At 41.9% G+C, this 16,753-nt stretch overlaps 1 protein-coding gene across 1 annotated transcript; it reads left to right on the top strand.

The window, feature by feature from the left end:
* The first annotated feature begins 2,409 nt into the window (after window positions 1-2,409).
* On the top strand, window positions 2,410-16,537 carry LOC125293117 (short transient receptor potential channel 4-associated protein-like). The gene is made up of 19 exons (XM_048240794.1): window positions 2,410-2,569; window positions 3,946-4,074; window positions 4,271-4,387; window positions 4,859-4,916; window positions 5,038-5,093; window positions 5,317-5,445; window positions 6,172-6,373; window positions 6,835-7,023; window positions 8,045-8,187; window positions 8,696-8,824; window positions 9,217-9,275; window positions 10,684-10,785; window positions 10,876-10,959; window positions 11,275-11,365; window positions 11,707-11,847; window positions 11,961-12,072; window positions 12,271-12,383; window positions 13,019-13,225; window positions 15,558-16,537. The coding sequence occupies exons 1-19, from the start codon at window positions 2,444-2,446 to the stop codon at window positions 15,693-15,695; spliced, it is 2,325 nt and encodes a 774-aa protein (XP_048096751.1). The 5' UTR covers window positions 2,410-2,443; the 3' UTR covers window positions 15,696-16,537.
* The last annotated feature ends 216 nt before the right edge of the window (window positions 16,538-16,753 follow it).

Raw genomic sequence — 16,753 nt, 5'->3', positions numbered from 1 at the left:
CTTAAGAATGAAATTATGTTACGTAATTGGGACTTTAAAATCGGTGTAATACGAGTTCTCTATTTAGTATTTAGAGTTTTCAGTGGATTGCGCCAGCTGGGAAGTCACGACAACTGTGAAGCGTGAAATGAAAAGTAATGTTTTTAATATAGATCTGTACCAGTGCCATATAGCCGGGAGAGAGAGGAGAGGGGGTGGGGTGGAAGGGGGAATGGCACACAGTCCTATCCATACAAACCTGCCAACACTAATCCTGGCAGGTTGGCACAAACCAATTGAATAGCGAAACACTCCCACCACACATATTTTGAAGAAGCCTTCTGATGTTCCCAAAGAGATATGGAAGAAAGAGGATTTTAAACCATGATTCATTACTCTGCTCTCTCCTTCTTCCTCCCTCTCTCTTTCTGACTAGATACTCTCTCTTTCTGACTAGATACTTCCTCCCTCTCTCTTTCTGACTAGATACTTCCTCCCTCTCTCTTTCTTACTAGATACATTCCAGTGGAGAAGTTGATTGGATATGTACAGCCTGGTGCTAGATAGGTTTTGGAAATACAGTATTTGTAATCTGCTGTGGTTGTGTTTCTTTAACTTAAAGCGCTGACTCAAAAGATCAATAAACTATTCTACATCCACAAATGCACAGCAAGCTCTTTGACTATTCTACCACCCACTGCCATTTGCAGAGATTGAACTTCCATTTCATGCATTTCTTTTTATTAGAACAATAAAACAGGAAATCATACATCTTACAAGTTCATAATTTAAGATATGTGAATAATAAAGCAGTGTGTGTTGTGGGCTTATATGGTTTTATTTTTTGGCTGTTTTGTGAGGTCTGGAGTGAGTGGAGCGGTTTCTTCTCATGCACAAGTCACAATTTCCAATACCAATTACACAAGACTTAAGGGGTTAGGGATTTGTGGTCTTCTCTCACAACGCAATCCCTTGTAAATTCAGATTTAATGGTCAGATTTAATGGTCATTCAGATTTAATGCTCCCAATGTAAACATTCCCATGCACATGGTGCTGTCCCCAGATGGCTTAAACTGCAAGGAAATGGAGACAGATCAATTCTAAACTGCACTTCATCTTATTGTCTCAGACAGTAATCCCATGAGCTGTTATAGATAGATAGATAGATAGATAGATAGATAGATAGATAGATTTATTGATCCCCAGGGGAAATTCAAGGTCTCAGTAGCATACAGACAACACACACACATTCACTAACAGCAGAAAAAGTAATTAAAAGTATATAATATAAAAACACAACTAAGCAATAAGGACAGTAGAAGAATATACTAAAATACAAATTATACTAACACTTAATCTAAATCAATTCTAAAAACAGTATCCACATAGTGGTGATTAATCAATCAAGAGGCGCTTGCAATGACTGAGGCAGGGACTGAGCCTGTGATTCTCTGTGCATAGTAGGTAAGGTGCTCTGTGTGAGTGAGTGTCATGGTGATAGTGCAATGGTGATAGTGCAAATGAGTAAGTCCAACAGTGCAAGAATAAAGTCTATATATCTATATATATAACTATTTTAAGAAAAGGTATAAGTGTGGCCACAGTTCGGCTGTGGCATGGGTGCTCTTGGGTGCTCCTTGTTGGTGCCCCCCATCCCAATCCTCCCCCAACCCCTCTTCTACTACCCCCCCCCACCCACCCCCCATAAATGCACAAATAGGCTGACACCAGACATAATTTCACTGCATTTCTTACTTCCAGGTACTATATGCATGTGACAATAAACTTCCTTGTATCCTTGTATGGAGGGAGGGTTATGCATATGTGCTAATATGCTAATATAGCACGCAAACAGTGAGGCAGAAAGACAGTGGTAAAAAGTGGTTAGTGGACAGACAGTATCCAAACATGGAGGGGGTGAAGAGACATCTTGAGACATGCATGACTGTCCAAGAATTACAGTCTGCATTTACACTGTAAACTTCAGAATGTAGCCTATTCCTAACATACACCCCTCCTTGATGATAAGTGTTTAGCCTGTGCAATCTGCCTATTTGCTTTGAGTGTATTTTCACATTCAGCTACTCTAATGTCATGTGTCAGTAAAATTCAAAAGAGTAGAGCATAATCACTAAACCTATAGTCCTAGGTTTTCCTTATTATTATTATTATTATTATTATTATTATTATTATTTACAGTTAAAAGGGCTTCCCAGCCGCTGGTTTAAAGGATAGGCTATTTTTCTTTTTGTTTCTTGATTTCTTTCTGTCTTTTAGTTTGCACATGAGCCCACAACGTATTTTATGCATTCCTAAAACCATAGACTGTATAATAGTCTATGCCTAAAACCCATTGTTTCTAGACTTGACCGTTAGATGACGCTGTTTTACCTTGATAAATAGATGTATCCCAGCGACCACCTCCGCTTCCTGTTTTATCGAGGAGTTCAGGAAAGAGAAGTAATGGCGACGCCAGTGGGGTTGGAGTCCCCCCGTACATTTGTAAGTCGAAAAAACCGAAGTAAGAATATCCTTACGAGGATCAGACATGGACAGGTTACAGGCCATGGAATGAAACGAGGAACACAGGTAAAGACATCGTACATTTCTCTGTCTTGGTGGCATAATTTCCTCCAGATGTGAAGGCCACTAGCTAATGTAGTTAGCAAGCTAGCTAGCTAGCTAGTTTATGAGCCAGTCTCTAACCTTACATAGCTGGCTAGCTATGTAGATTGTGTAGCATTGGTTGCTAACTGTCAGCTAATGCCATAACTAACCGTCTGATGATCATAGAAAGTATGGACCGAAAACAATGTGTAACGTTAACAAACAAACATGCATGGTCGAAAATATCTCATGCTCAATGCAATTTATTTACGAAAATTAGTTATGTAACTTGAAGGATTAACCTAATGGGACAAGCTAACTTTTGCTAAGGCTAATATAACAATCTGGCTAACTCTTGCAAAGATTGTTTTGTCGGCCGGAGATGGCTAGTAGTCTAGGTAGTGAAGTTTACAGGCCTGCTAGTTTATTGGTATGTGTTTGTTGACGCTATGGTTAACCGAGTATTACATATTGTCAAACATCAAGCTCACTTAATTTTGTTCGTCAGCTGACAGAGGCGTGAAAAATGCATTTCGATTTAACGGTATTGACATGTTTCTCGATGCATTATCTTATTGGAACAATAGCAACGTTAATGCTAGGCTTGGCAGCTAGCAAATTAACGTGAACGCGGGATAGCAAAATATAGGTAACCTATTTGCTGTTAAACAATACTGCAATATTTTTTTTAATGATTTAGCCTAACTGACATTCAGCAGTCAATGAAATGTCTTGGTTGTTCCCTCCCTGGTTACCCTGCTAGATGGCTCATGTATCATTAACGTTATGTTTATGTCATCAAATGTTAGGGGCTAGGCATTTCAAAATTAAAAACAGCTAGATAAAATGTCTATCTTGCAACGAAGTAAATGTTGTTTGCTACTGAGCTCTTCGCCCAGACATGTATTTTGACACTGATGATTTTTGGCCGCTGCTGTAGTGTACTATCGCCTGGATTGACAGTGACAGCTGACACCAGATACCATAGCCAGTCAACTCGTATAACCTGTAATCGAATTAGGATCAACTTTTGTGGTTACTTTATCCTGCATTATCTTGTCATTTGCACTGATATTGTTTCACATCTGCGCTTATTAGAAGAAGCCTACTAAGAATATTTACATCACTCTGAGGCGTCATAATTAGTTCTAAACAAGTTGTTGGTTCTCACTCAATGAAGGGCAGAGACACATTCCACTGATCTGAGCAAAATGTTAACTGTGCTGTAAATTAATAGGATAAGTATTCATTCAGACCAGCATTTATGAAACATTTTGATTGTTGTTGTTTCAATGCATTTCAATGCTTGCTTCTTATCCAAAAACACTGGAATGGCCCATCATGGTTGCTTTCCCCAGATGCCGGAGGCGCTCCTTCTGGAGAGGGACAAGCAGGCTCGATGGCAGGGCATCCCCATCCTGCTGCGGAGACTGTACGACAACAGCCGCCCTAACAGTGACATGTCCCAGATTCACAATGTGGTCAAGGTACTATGTGGTCTAGCCTTTCTATACTGACTCTTTTCTGCACTAACAATCTGCAATCTCCCATGGTTCCAATCCAAAATATAAAATGTTTATTTCAGAAATGTATGTAATTGCTTCTCATGTAGGGCAACACTCATTTAATGCTTATGTAAGATGTGCTTGGTGTGTATGTTTTAACATGTTATTGGATTTACAGGAAATGTCATCACTGCTATCCATGGAGGCCATGTCTTTTGTCACTGAGGACAGGAAGACCTCTCAGGAGTCCACATATCCCAACACTTACACATTTGACCTTTTTGGTGGAGTTGATGTGAGTATTTTCACTGTAATGCTTCACCGTATTCATTGCCAGAAACGTTACTTGTGTGTGTTGTGTACATTTTGTCTAATGTATTGTCATTAATATATTAGAGACAAACCATATGGCATGCAGCATAAGCTTGGCCACTATGAAAAGTAGCCCCAGTTCAAGTAGATTAGATGCTCATTACCACCATTTTACATTATGATTGGGAAACGGTAGTACAAGACGGTATTGAAATGAGGTTTTAGTTGATCCTCCTCAATAACTCACCTAATCTTGTAAAGTCATTAACCGCTGACCTTACTCTTTGAATTATCAAATTAAAGTGCCTTGCGTCAGACATTTTCATACAAATAGTCTGTTATTGAGGACATTTTGCCACAGATGTTGCTTGTGGTGATCTGAACGTTGATCTTTTCATGATAATGACAAGTCATTGACTGTTGACAGAGCGTTTTTTGTTGTCTTTTTGGATAGTTGTTGGTGGAGGTCCTTATGAGGCCTACGCTTACTACTCAGAAAGATACCCCTAAGAGTAAGTACTAGTTGTTTATTTCTTCTCCTTATATTAGTAGTTCAAATTGCTTGTTGAAAAGGCCTTTAGAATTTGACCGGTGCTGATTTGTAACATACGTATGCATTTTTTAACATTACAGTGAGTGACGACCTTGTCAAAGATTGTCTGAGTGTCCTCTACAATTGCTGCATTTGCGTAAGTACACTTTCACGCTCCAGTGGTGTGAAGTGAATTTTACTTTGCATAACTATGATTTTAAGCTTTAGTTACTAAGTACAAGATTAAGATCAGACCTGAATTCCTGTAGAGCTCCTTGACATTTAGCAGTAAGATTTCCCGATTAAACATCTGCCTTGGCTTGAGCAGAATCGCTACTTTTGGTGCTTATCCCAGAATGGCATTTTTTTGTCCACTGCAGACAGATGGGATCACAAAAAGCCTTGCGTCACGGGACGACTTCATCATGTTCCTTTTCACGCTCACGTCCAACAAAAAGACCTTCTTGCAAACTGCCACGCTGATCGAGGACATCCTTGGAGTCCGAAAGGTGAGGGTTTGTCACTAAGGTACACTTAATGCTACAGTGTATTTTTTATTTTTATTTTTATTTTTTTTTTTTGCAAATGATGAGTGCTGCCAAAGTGCTACCATTCCTATAGTAATTACTTCAGGAATTACTCAATTCTCAAGGCAAGATTTGCATAGTAATAATAATAGTTATGATAATAATAGTAATAATAAGCTTTATTTGTATAGCACCTTTCACACACAGAATGCAGCTCAAAGTGCTTTACATTTGGAGCATTTAACACAATATTAAAGAGACAAAACAATTGAATAATAAAAAACAAGCAAGCAAACAAAACAATTAATAATACATCAGAGATTTATAATGAAGTAAAAATGAGAATTCACAAGATGGTAAGGAGATATACAACAACACATACAATACAATTAATGCAGTGAAAATAGGAAGACCTATTTATGCTTTTGTCCAAAGCGAAATAGCAGCAGTAGAATGTAAATTAATGTGAAGAAATAGGCTACAAGATAAAAGTGAGGCAACTACTAGTTTTGCCGCCATCTTCAAATGGATTTTGACACTCTATGGTCTTGTGAAGGACAATTAAAGCTTTTATCAGTGTCAACTGCGCTGTTGGTGGTGTTTGCAAGGTTTTGCAACTCTCGCTGGTAGATAGCTTGGGCCATAACTCCAGTTTAGTGCCGCTCTAACACACTCTGGGCCTCCTACTCCCTCTTCCCTGCTCGTCAGGAGATGATCCAGCTGGAGGACATCCCCAACCTGGCCAACTTGGTGCAGAGCTTCAACCAGCAGCAGCTGGCCAACTTCTGCCGCATCCTATCTGTCACCATCTCCGAGCCGGACGTGGGTGCCGACGACAAGCACACGCTCCTGGCCAGGAACGCCCAGCAGAAGGCCAACGCATGCCCGTCCCGCGCCGAAGTCAATCAAGGTAGATGACCACCTCTATGGGCATTCCCCAGACCAAACTGTGGACTAGGCATTGTCTGTTTGTTTTGTGTTTTGTGACCGTGGGTATAAATTGTTATGTAGTTTGTATACTAATAAAATATGTAGAGTAGTCTGCTGCAAGGATATGATTTAAAAAGTAGATAACAGCAGGACACTTGGTCCCTGGTCGAAGGTAGCCTTGCTTGTCAGATAAACACTTCAATACTTGATGTGCGGCCAGTTATCACCATTGACACTGAATTTGTTTTTTAGGGTATTATTGTAATCATAGTCATGATTTTCCAAGGGAAGTTTATCATAGTCATGTTTGATAGGGAAGTTTATTGCCGTCATGGCTTGTGATGCTGTTCCAAGTCAGGCTTTATGTATGCCGAAACATTTTAATATTACTGTTTGCATATTCTAATGGCTGTTCTTCCTGTCGGCTGTGCCCTTTGGCAGTGACCTTGTTGAACATCCCGGGCTTCATCGAGCGCCTGTGTAAGCTGGCCACCAGGAAGGTGTCCGAGGCCACGGGCACGGCCACCTTCCTGCAGGACCTGGAGGACTGGCACGCCTGGCTGGACAATGCCCTGGTGTTGGACGCGCTCATGCAGATGGCCACGGAGGAGGCCGAGCAGAGCAGCACGGGTGAGGGACCGCTTCAGCTTAAACCTACTGTCAGGGTTCCCAGGGGTCATGGAATTTCTGGAATATCATGGAATTTTAAAAGTCTATTCCAGACATGAAAAGTCAGGGAATTTGATCATTCTTGAGCCAAAAAACATTGGAATATCAGGAAATTTTGTTGTAGCTGTTTAAATTTACAAATTAATACAGATATTTATATTTATAATTGTTGTATATCTGGTTATTAGCTGTTTGAGTAGTTGTAGTTAGTCTAACTTTGTTTATTTAATCCCCAATAATTTATTCATCTCCCACAAAAAAGTAAAACATTCATGAACGCTCTGCAGCTGCTCTGAAATCTTTGGTCGGTATATTTGGTCGGTAATTGTACCATTCATTATATAGTAGGTCATTGAATTTCATTTTTTTTGTCAGGGAATTTCATTTGACTTAGAGTGGGTTAACTGTGTTTATTTTATTTTCATTTGTATTTATATGTTATTATATAACATATTATATATGTTCATTTTGATATATATATATGTATATATATGTGGCAGGCACACAATATATATTTTATATATATATATATATATATATATATATATATATATATATATATATATATATATATATATATATATATATATATATATATATATATAAGAAAATATATTAAAAGTATATTGCTGCCACAACATGCAGCATGAACCAGACTGACACGCATCCAAAAGATGAGTTATTAAATATTTCTTGGAGCCACTGGAGGTCACTGGAACAGACAGCACTAAGTGGGTAATTCCACTACTGAGGTATTTCTGACTTGACGATTTGATCAAGGCCCATGTAGTCTAGTAAGTAACATGGTGAATTTCTGAACTGAAATGGTTCAGGTATTGTAAAAGATAGATGTATGTCTATGCTTTCTGTCTCACTCAAATGCTAATGACCGTGCATGCCTTTTTCAAAGACGTGGGCAGTTCATCAGCGTGACTCCTGCTGTAGTAATGGTGCTGACCCGTGTCTTTGTGTTCCTGTCCAGAGTCCTCCGATGAGAGCTCGCTGACGGCCAGCCCACTGGGCCACCGGTTACCGCAGTCCATGAAGATCGTCCATGAGATTATGTACAAGGTGGAGGTGCTCTACGTGCTGTGCGTCATGCTCATGGGCAGACAGAGGAATCAGGTGAGTGTAGCAGACGTGTGACCAGTGGTCAGTTTAGTCAGTGACCATCGGTCGGCTTTTTCCATCTGAGATTAGACTAGTGACCAAGCTGATTTAGATGGTCCGTCACCAGATTGTTGCCAGTTGTGTTTTGTGACCTGGTGCTCTTCAGTATATTCTCGATGTTCTTGGTTCTGTACTTGGCAGATATTTTGGTCCCGGTAAATCAACTGTTTCTACTGTTTTCCACCGCTTCCTTTTGGCTTTCCGCGATATCTCTGACATGTTGACAGAGCTGATGGCCACAACTCGCGTCAGTGTTTCATCTTCCGCCAGCTGCTCAGCAGCGCGTTTCAGAAGCGTACGCAGAATCTATGCTCTGCTTTGCTTCAGACGCGCACCAAGTCTATTTTTACGCATTGGGACGCATCTGAAAACCCCACACAGACGGAGCCAGTGGAAATGAGGAGGTAGTCTGCCTGTCAGTATATAGTCCTCATGTCATGAACGTTGTGGTTCTGTTGAACAGGTTCACAGAATGCTCGCTGAGTTCAAATTGATTCCTGGACTTAATAACCTGTTCGACAAACTCATCTGGAGGAAACACACGTCCAACCATGTGCTGCACGCCCAGAACCAGAACTGCGACTGCAGCCCAGTAAGTCACCTCTTTGACCCGTGTTGTCATTAAAAAAGCTGAGCCAACCCAAAACAATTATGGATAGGCTGGTGATACAAAGTGCTCAATTGTGATCCTATTCTTCACTGAGACTGTAACTGAGACTAACTTGTACAAATACTGGATTGGTAAATGATCTCTGATAACATGATTTAATGATGCATTCATGAGCATATTTACCACAGGTTTCTGTACTACTGTTTACCTCATTTAAGGGCTATCATCATTGTAAAAGTGCCCTTTATTTGTTTTTGTAAAAGGTTGATAGAAATGTAGTGGAGGCTGTAACAATACCCAGCCTTAGTCATAATAAGGAGCGGTGTGAATTAAGCCTTATAAAAAAATGCTGCCTGCCCCTCCTTCCCTATCAGGAAATCTCCTTCAAGATCCAGTTCCTCAGGTTGCTCCAGAGCTTCAGTGATCATCACGAGTGAGTGTTGTCGGGTTTTTATGCACCCATTAAATTGATCTGAATGAGGAGGAGTCACTTTGCTCCAAGCTAAATACTGTTCGGTTCCAACTAAGCTCTTTGTGTTTTTTGCTGTTATAACATTATAATACTCATGTTACAATCATTTTAATCATGCTGATTTTAGTGTTATTATAATGTTAATCAGGCCTTAAATTTTACTTTCTATCGGTTTGCCACGGAGAGGAAAAAGTTGCCAATGTACTGCCTGTAGTGCGTGTAGCTTAGTCTCAAGGCAGGCCTTGATGCAAAGTCTATATCCTATTTGCCTATTTGGATTGTTTTGGACTGCATGTTTACATCTATGATTCAGCGGCCCATATCAGATATGTGTTCACATGGTTCACTAATTAAGACTTGAGACAACCCACATGCGCATCAGTGGGATTTTGGTCTCTGAAATGAAAGCAAGTCTACAGACGGCACTGCAAACATGCAAAATAACACAAGCTTTGCATTATTAAGCTATTTCTGTGCCTCGTTTCCGGAGTATCTTGCGAAGTCGATTTTATTTTTAGGAAAAAGAAAGTGGAGAGCCCTTATTGCAGCTTTTCCATCATTTTTAAATTCACCGTTCTGCCAGTTCTGCATGTGGAAATAATATTATGTGTAATGTAAATGCAAAAAGGCATTTTCAACAATGTGCAAGCTGAAAATGACAGGGAATATCCAATTTGCCTGTTTAGATGGCATTGGCACATATCCGATTCATATCTGATTTATTTTTTAAGGCCTGAAACTGTTCAGGAAAATATGGAAATCCATGTGCTTTTTTCCTCAGAACTAGGAATTGGGTCACATTTAAAGGGACACCAGGCAACGTTTTCGTGTTAATTAATCATCTTAAATGGTCGGTATATGGTTAAATGACTCATTCTTGGGGCTTAATGAAGCTCTCGCCCCCCTACTGCCTGTAGGAAGAATATCCCGCTTGCAAGTTCGGTTGTATCCTACCCATACGACCAAAGCAGGGATCAGTTTATAGCACAGAGGCAGGCAAACGAAACGCTAGAGATTGTTGCAAACGTTGTATAATGGCAGAGCCGGGCGAAGAAGCAGCAAAAACCCTTGATGGAAGACGCAAAGAAAAGGAAAAGAGCTTCCAGACCGAAATGAGGGGAGTTTAGGAGATAAACAGCATCAGGCTTGCCTGGTGTCCCTTTAACTGACAGTGTAAACGTAGCCTCAGTCTCAGACAAGTTTGTCATGTAGCCCGTCGAGTTTCAGTGCTCATTTAGAGCTAATTGTGCCCCTGACCTATTTGTAAAGATCGCAGATTTGACTGCTGTTCAGGTCAAAACTGTTAACCTTGTATCATATGAGTCTGTGTGCGTCCTGACATGCCTGTCTACTGTTTGACCTCATTTAGAAACAAGTACCTGCTCCTCAACAATCAGGAGTTGAATGAACTCAGCGCCATCTCGCTCAAGGCAAATATTCCGGAGGTCGAGGCGCTCGTCAACACTGACAGGTAATTTGCATACAGTTTTCTCAGAAGATGTTTCTGTGTTTTAATGTTTCTGTGTCATTAAATAAGAATTTGCCCTGTCTGCTTCGCTAGGAATCTGGTTTGTGACGGAAAGAAGGGCTTATTAACGCGTTTGATTTCGGTCATGAAGAAAGAACCAGCCGATTCCTCTTTCAGGTAAAAAAACAAAAAAAAGAAACATACTTGTACGGTTTTAAATAGTTTGTTAAATAGGTGTTTGAACAGTTGTACCTTTCTCTGAATTAATCTTTTATACTATTATATTAGGGCAGAATTGTATTATTTTTCTTATATATTATATGTGTATATATAAACTCACACTCTCATTCACACATATATTTTAATTGGCCTTTCCTCTTCTCCCCACCCCACTGTGTGTGTGTGTGTGTGTGTGTGTGTGTGTGTGTGTGTGTGTGTGTGTGTGTGTGTGTGTGTGTGTGTGTGTGTGTGTGTGTGTGTGTGTGTGTGTAGATTCTGGCAGGCGAGAGCGGTGGAGAGTTTCCTGCGAGGGGCCACCTCGTATGCTGACCAGGTGTTCCTGCTGAAGCGAGGGCTGCTGGAGGTATGCCCACTCTGGCCCTGCTCTCTCTCCCCCCGCCACTCCACACTCCGTGCTCCGCAGGCTGGCAACCATCACATGACTGCCATCTGCTCACTACCTGATGCTACATACTCGTATTTATTTGGTCTCGTTAATCGTTAATGTACCCTATCCTCCTTTCTGTCTGCCTTCCTTCCTACCTTCCTTCTTTCCTTCCTTTATGTGTATCTCTCTCTTTCTCTCTCTCTCTCTTTCTCTTTCTGTCCCCCATCCCCGTCCCTCTCTCTCTCTCTCTCTCTCTCTCTCTCTCTCTCTTCTCTCCTTGTCTTTCTGCCCCCCCATCCCCCCCTCTCTGTCTCCAGCACATACTCTACTGCATCATTGACAGTGGTTGTAAGTCTCGTGACGTGCTGCAGAGCTACTTTGACCTTCTGGGGGAACTCATGAAGTTCAACCTGGACGCCTTCAAGCGCTTCAACAAATATGTCAACACAGAGGAAAAGGTAAGCTCTGCCCTGAGCCTTGATTTACACCGTGGACAAGGAAGTGTTACATTTCTCAGTACAGGTGTGATTGTTGTTGTGATTGTTGTTGACGACGCTTGTTTGTTGTCCAGTTTCAGATGTTCTTGAACCAGATCAACAGCTCCTTAGTGGACTCCAACATGCTGGTGAGGTGTATAGTTCTCTCGCTAGACCGCTTCGAGAGCCAGACCGATGACATGAAAGGTATGCCATCTATTCAGAGCATTTGAAGCATACACCGTAAAGATTTTCTTTTTGTTTGTTTTGTGGTTACAGCATAATGACTTTGTTTTTTGAAACTGTAAGGCATTGACTGAAGGCTGTTCTGTCTTGCACGTAACTGCTTTTGAAATATGCAGCTTGCTTAAACACGTTAACAATTAAATTCCTTTGCCTCCCCAGTGGTGGAGATGTTGTCAGAATGTTTGCTGCTCTCTTATATGGCCCGTGTGGAGAACAGACTCCTCTTCCTCTTCAGACTGGTCAACATCATCAACGTGCAGACCCTCACTCAGGTGACGACCCCCACCTCACACCCCGCCTTGCTTTTACCTGTTCACTTTGATTACATGCTGGTGTTTGGTCAGTTGCAGTATGCCCCATAAAACATGAGAATGGGTGTCCTTACACTACTTTGGGTGGTAGAACTATGGGTTTACTTTCCATGAGGCACTACATACTGTAGAGTTGCAGTGCACTTTCATATCTAAGTTGGATATAGTATGTGCTCACTGGGAGTCCAATGGTCAACTTGGCTACTCATTGGCAGGTAGAGGTTTCTATTAAAAGCACTCTGCTGTGATATCAGATTCGTCTGTGACAATACCTACCTCTGTAATTCAGAGTGGCACTCGTTTTGAGTTACAAAAATCTCAAAACTTACTCTCCACTCCACTCATTGCATACCTGGCAGCAGTGAACATATTCCTATTTAATTTGGATTTAAACTTTTATTGTAATGTTTACAAATAAAAGTTTAACACTAACCTTAGCACTACTTCGAGTTGTAGTGGACCTCCCTGGTCACATCACTATAGAGCACACGCTCACACGGAGTGTTTGCTGCTCCTTTACACACTGTCCAGCACTCACATGTCCTCCTCCTCCTCCTCCTCATCTTCCTCCTCCTCCTCCTCTTTGTGGCCCTCAGGAGAACGTGAGTTGTCTGAACACCAGCCTGGTGATCCTGATGTTGGCGCGCCGGCGGGGCAAGCTGCCCTTCTACCTGGGCGCCTTCCGCGAGAAGGAGTACGCCGACAAGTACCCCGGCTTCCTACTCAACAACTTCCACCACCTGCTGCGCTTCTGGCAGCACCACTACCTCAACAAGGACAAGGACAGCACCTGTCTGGAGAACGTGAGTGGGCCAAGGGGCATTAGGGAGCTCGGCTTGTTGTTGTCTTACAGTGTTTCAATACCTGTGTGGGGACTTTAATGGGGGACACGTTCCTACATTTACGTGTTTTTGAAACCATTCCAAAGCTTCAGTGTTATGCCTGTTTCTACCAAATTCTCCGTCTCTGTAGCGCCCTGGTTGCCACGCTGCTTTCAGGTGTGTGTGTGTGTGTGGCATATTTGAAGCAGAGCAGTGAGCCGTGTCTGAAACGTGCCATTGTGCACTTGGTAGAATACTGACTTCCATTGTTGCACTCAGCTCCAGCAATGGGGCACAGATGGACGTGACTGAATGTAGGACATTTCCCTCACAGGGGAAAAAAGAGGGGGTGCAGAGATGATTGATGTTGAAACTAGATTAGCAGGCCATGCATACTGTGCAGGGCCTACATTCCACTGCGGGATTGTGGGTATTGTGCATCATTTGTTCAAGTCCCACAACTCTAGCCATCATAATGCGAGAAATTCCCGCATACACTTTTGTTGAATTGAACATAGCCTCATGCAGACGCAGACACACACACACACACAGAGAGAGGGAGAGGGAGAGGGAGAGAGAGAGAGAGAGAGCCACTTTGCGCTTACGCAAATAGGCTACGCAGCCATGGCAAACTTTTACATCTGGAGAGAGCTCCTTGGTAACTACCCTGCTAGCTCAGGTCACATCTGCCAGTAATGCTCACTAAAATCATTAGTGAACATTGCAAAACACTTGATCCCAGAAAGATTTTCTTCGACTTGTTCGTTTTTTTGAACATTTATTTTGTCTAATGACATAGAAAACATAATGAATTGCATCCACATATCCTTATGCTCAATGCACAACTTTTATTCACTAGCCTAAAACCGTCAGGATGAAGGCTAATTACTCTAACATATTTCTTAAAGTGACAGGCACTCAATTACACCTACACATCACCAATGTGCACTCAATTAGACCTACACACCACATTAAAGATATGCCTAAATGTAATAGTTTAAAAATCAATATGAAGCATTCAAATTACTACATATGTTGAGCTACTAGTAATTACTAGTAAAATACTATACATTATTAACTAAATACACGCTATATGAATTTAAAAATATATGAAATAGAAACAAATCACATAGGCCATGGGTTCCCAAAGTGGGGGTCGGGACCCCCCCATCTCATTAGATGAGATTAACGCTGAAACATAGTTGCCAAAATGTAAATTTGCGCAGCAACAATGTACATATGTTTACAACAGTTTGTGGATATTACCCTGACTGAGATATTCTTCTGTTAAAATGGAAATTAAAGTAATGTTTCAAAGTTAAGTTTGCACGACAGCATTCGTCGTTAAGCCCGTGTTTGGATAAGCCTAGTGCGTATGGCCGGTGCGCACATTTTATTTTATTTTTTGAGTCACATCCAGGGATAGTGGGGGTCGCCAGTTTCTGGCACGGTTATTTTGGGGGTCGCGGGTTGAAAAGTCAGTGTGTGTTTGTGTGTGTGGAGAGAGTCAAGCAGAATCTAGGATGGCCACTGTTGTGAATGATCCCACTACAGTATATTCAATATTACTGATGACGTGGTCACGTGGAGGTGGTGGGGGCCCCCAAATCAAATACATTTTAAAAAAACTATCAAAGTAGTATCAAAATCGCAATTCTTGACTTGGTATCAGAATTAACCCCCCCACCAAATTGTGTAAATCCCCCCTATATGAATAACCTAAGGGGGGAATTCCCCATTTTGAAAAATGAATTTTTTGCTGTGTAATATAACGGCTACAATTACTCAATTACCGTAGTAGTCACCTATTACATCCATCAACTATTTTGATAATCGATTAATTAATTATTCCAATACTACCTACCTATAGCCCACCTATACTATATACCTATAGTTATGTGTTGTAAATATAAAATGTAAATCAGGTTTGTAGGGCAAGTATACTTGCGTATACAAGGAATTTGGTCTCTGCATTTATCCCATCCGTGAATTAGTGAACACACAGAGCACACAGTGTACACACAGTGAGGTGAAGCACACACTAACCCGGAGCAGTGAGCTGCCTGCTACAGCGGCGCTCGGGGAGCAGTGAGGGGTTAGGTGCCTTGCTCAAGGGCACTTCAGCCATTCCCACTAGTCGGGGATCGAATCGGCAACCCTTCGACTCCAAGCCCGAAGCCCTAACCAGTAGGCCACGACTGCCCATACAATTATCAATTAAATGATCAAGTATCCCCATACTACCTACCTATGCTATATACTGTACCTATAGGCTTTAGTATGTGTTGTAACCCTCCCCTCCCTGTCCCTACAGAGCTCCTGCATCCCTTTCACCTACTGGAAGGAGACTGTGTCGGTGCTGCTCACCGCTGAGCGTTCCTCCGCCTGTGCCATCGCCAGCTACATCGACGAGGCCTACATGGACTTGGACAGAGACTTCCTGGAGGTCTAACCTCGCCTGGACTCCCCTGGCTCCCACCCTGGGTTGTTCAGGAGGAGAGAGAGAGAGAGATGTGATGTTGCCAGGCAGACTGACCAGGACGCAGCGGTCAGAAGAGAGGGCTTTGCGCCAGGCCCTCAGACATACTACAGCTCTGAGGCCAAGACTCTGGGGGATGCTCTTCAGGGATTTATTGCTGTATAGCGAGTGGGTGTGAATGATCTGTGTGTGTGTGTGTGTGTGTGTGTGTGTGTGTGTGTGTGTGTGTGTGTGTGTGAAAATGTTGAGCAACTGCTTATGCGAGTGTGTGAGTGTGTGTCAAGTGTTGTGGTTCTTGCGAAACACAGCATGTGAGGCTTTGTAAATCTGGGTGTTTGGTGTTGTAGATGACTGTGTGTGTATGTGTGTGTGTGTGAGAATTCACAGCAGCTGTGCGAATCTACAGTAGAGATACTGTTGATCTAACCCTCCGCCAAGAGAGCGAGTGTGGAAGATTCCTCTCACTAGCGCCCCCTACACTGTCTGGGCATCAGACTGGGTTCCACCCCATGGTGTTGGGGTGGGGCCGGGGAGCAAAAAGGACTAAAAGAAGCCTACTGTCCTAAGACCCACACCACCACCACCACCACCACCACCACCACCCTCACCACCACCCTCCCTCATTTTGAAAAGAACAACACAAAAAAAACGAATGATTTCAGGGACACTCTTGGTTGTTTTATTGTTGGTTTGCTTAGATTGAGTACAGCCTATATATTTAAAATATCTTATATATGCAACTCATTCACAGATGGACAGATTATTAAAAAGCAAAAGATCTTAAAAGTTAATAAAGATGATTCAGTCGTCACAAACATCTGTCACAATCTGTGTGTGTGTTTAAGGAGGGGGGGGGGTGGTATGTGTATGCGTCTGTGTCTGTCTGACTGGTGTTTTAAGTGATGCTTAAAAGGCCGTTCACACCAACAATGATAACTGTATCAATAACAGCAAAAAAGTATCTTTCTAGCTAATATGAATGAATGACACGTCCACACATAAACTATAACGATAACAATAACGCCATGAAT

Source organism: Alosa alosa, chromosome 4 (assembly GCF_017589495.1).
Source record: "Alosa alosa isolate M-15738 ecotype Scorff River chromosome 4, AALO_Geno_1.1, whole genome shotgun sequence".
NCBI lineage: Eukaryota > Metazoa > Chordata > Actinopteri > Clupeiformes > Clupeidae > Alosa > Alosa alosa.
Note: the sequence above shows the minus strand (reverse complement) of the source record. Positions and strands in the feature narration are given on the sequence as shown.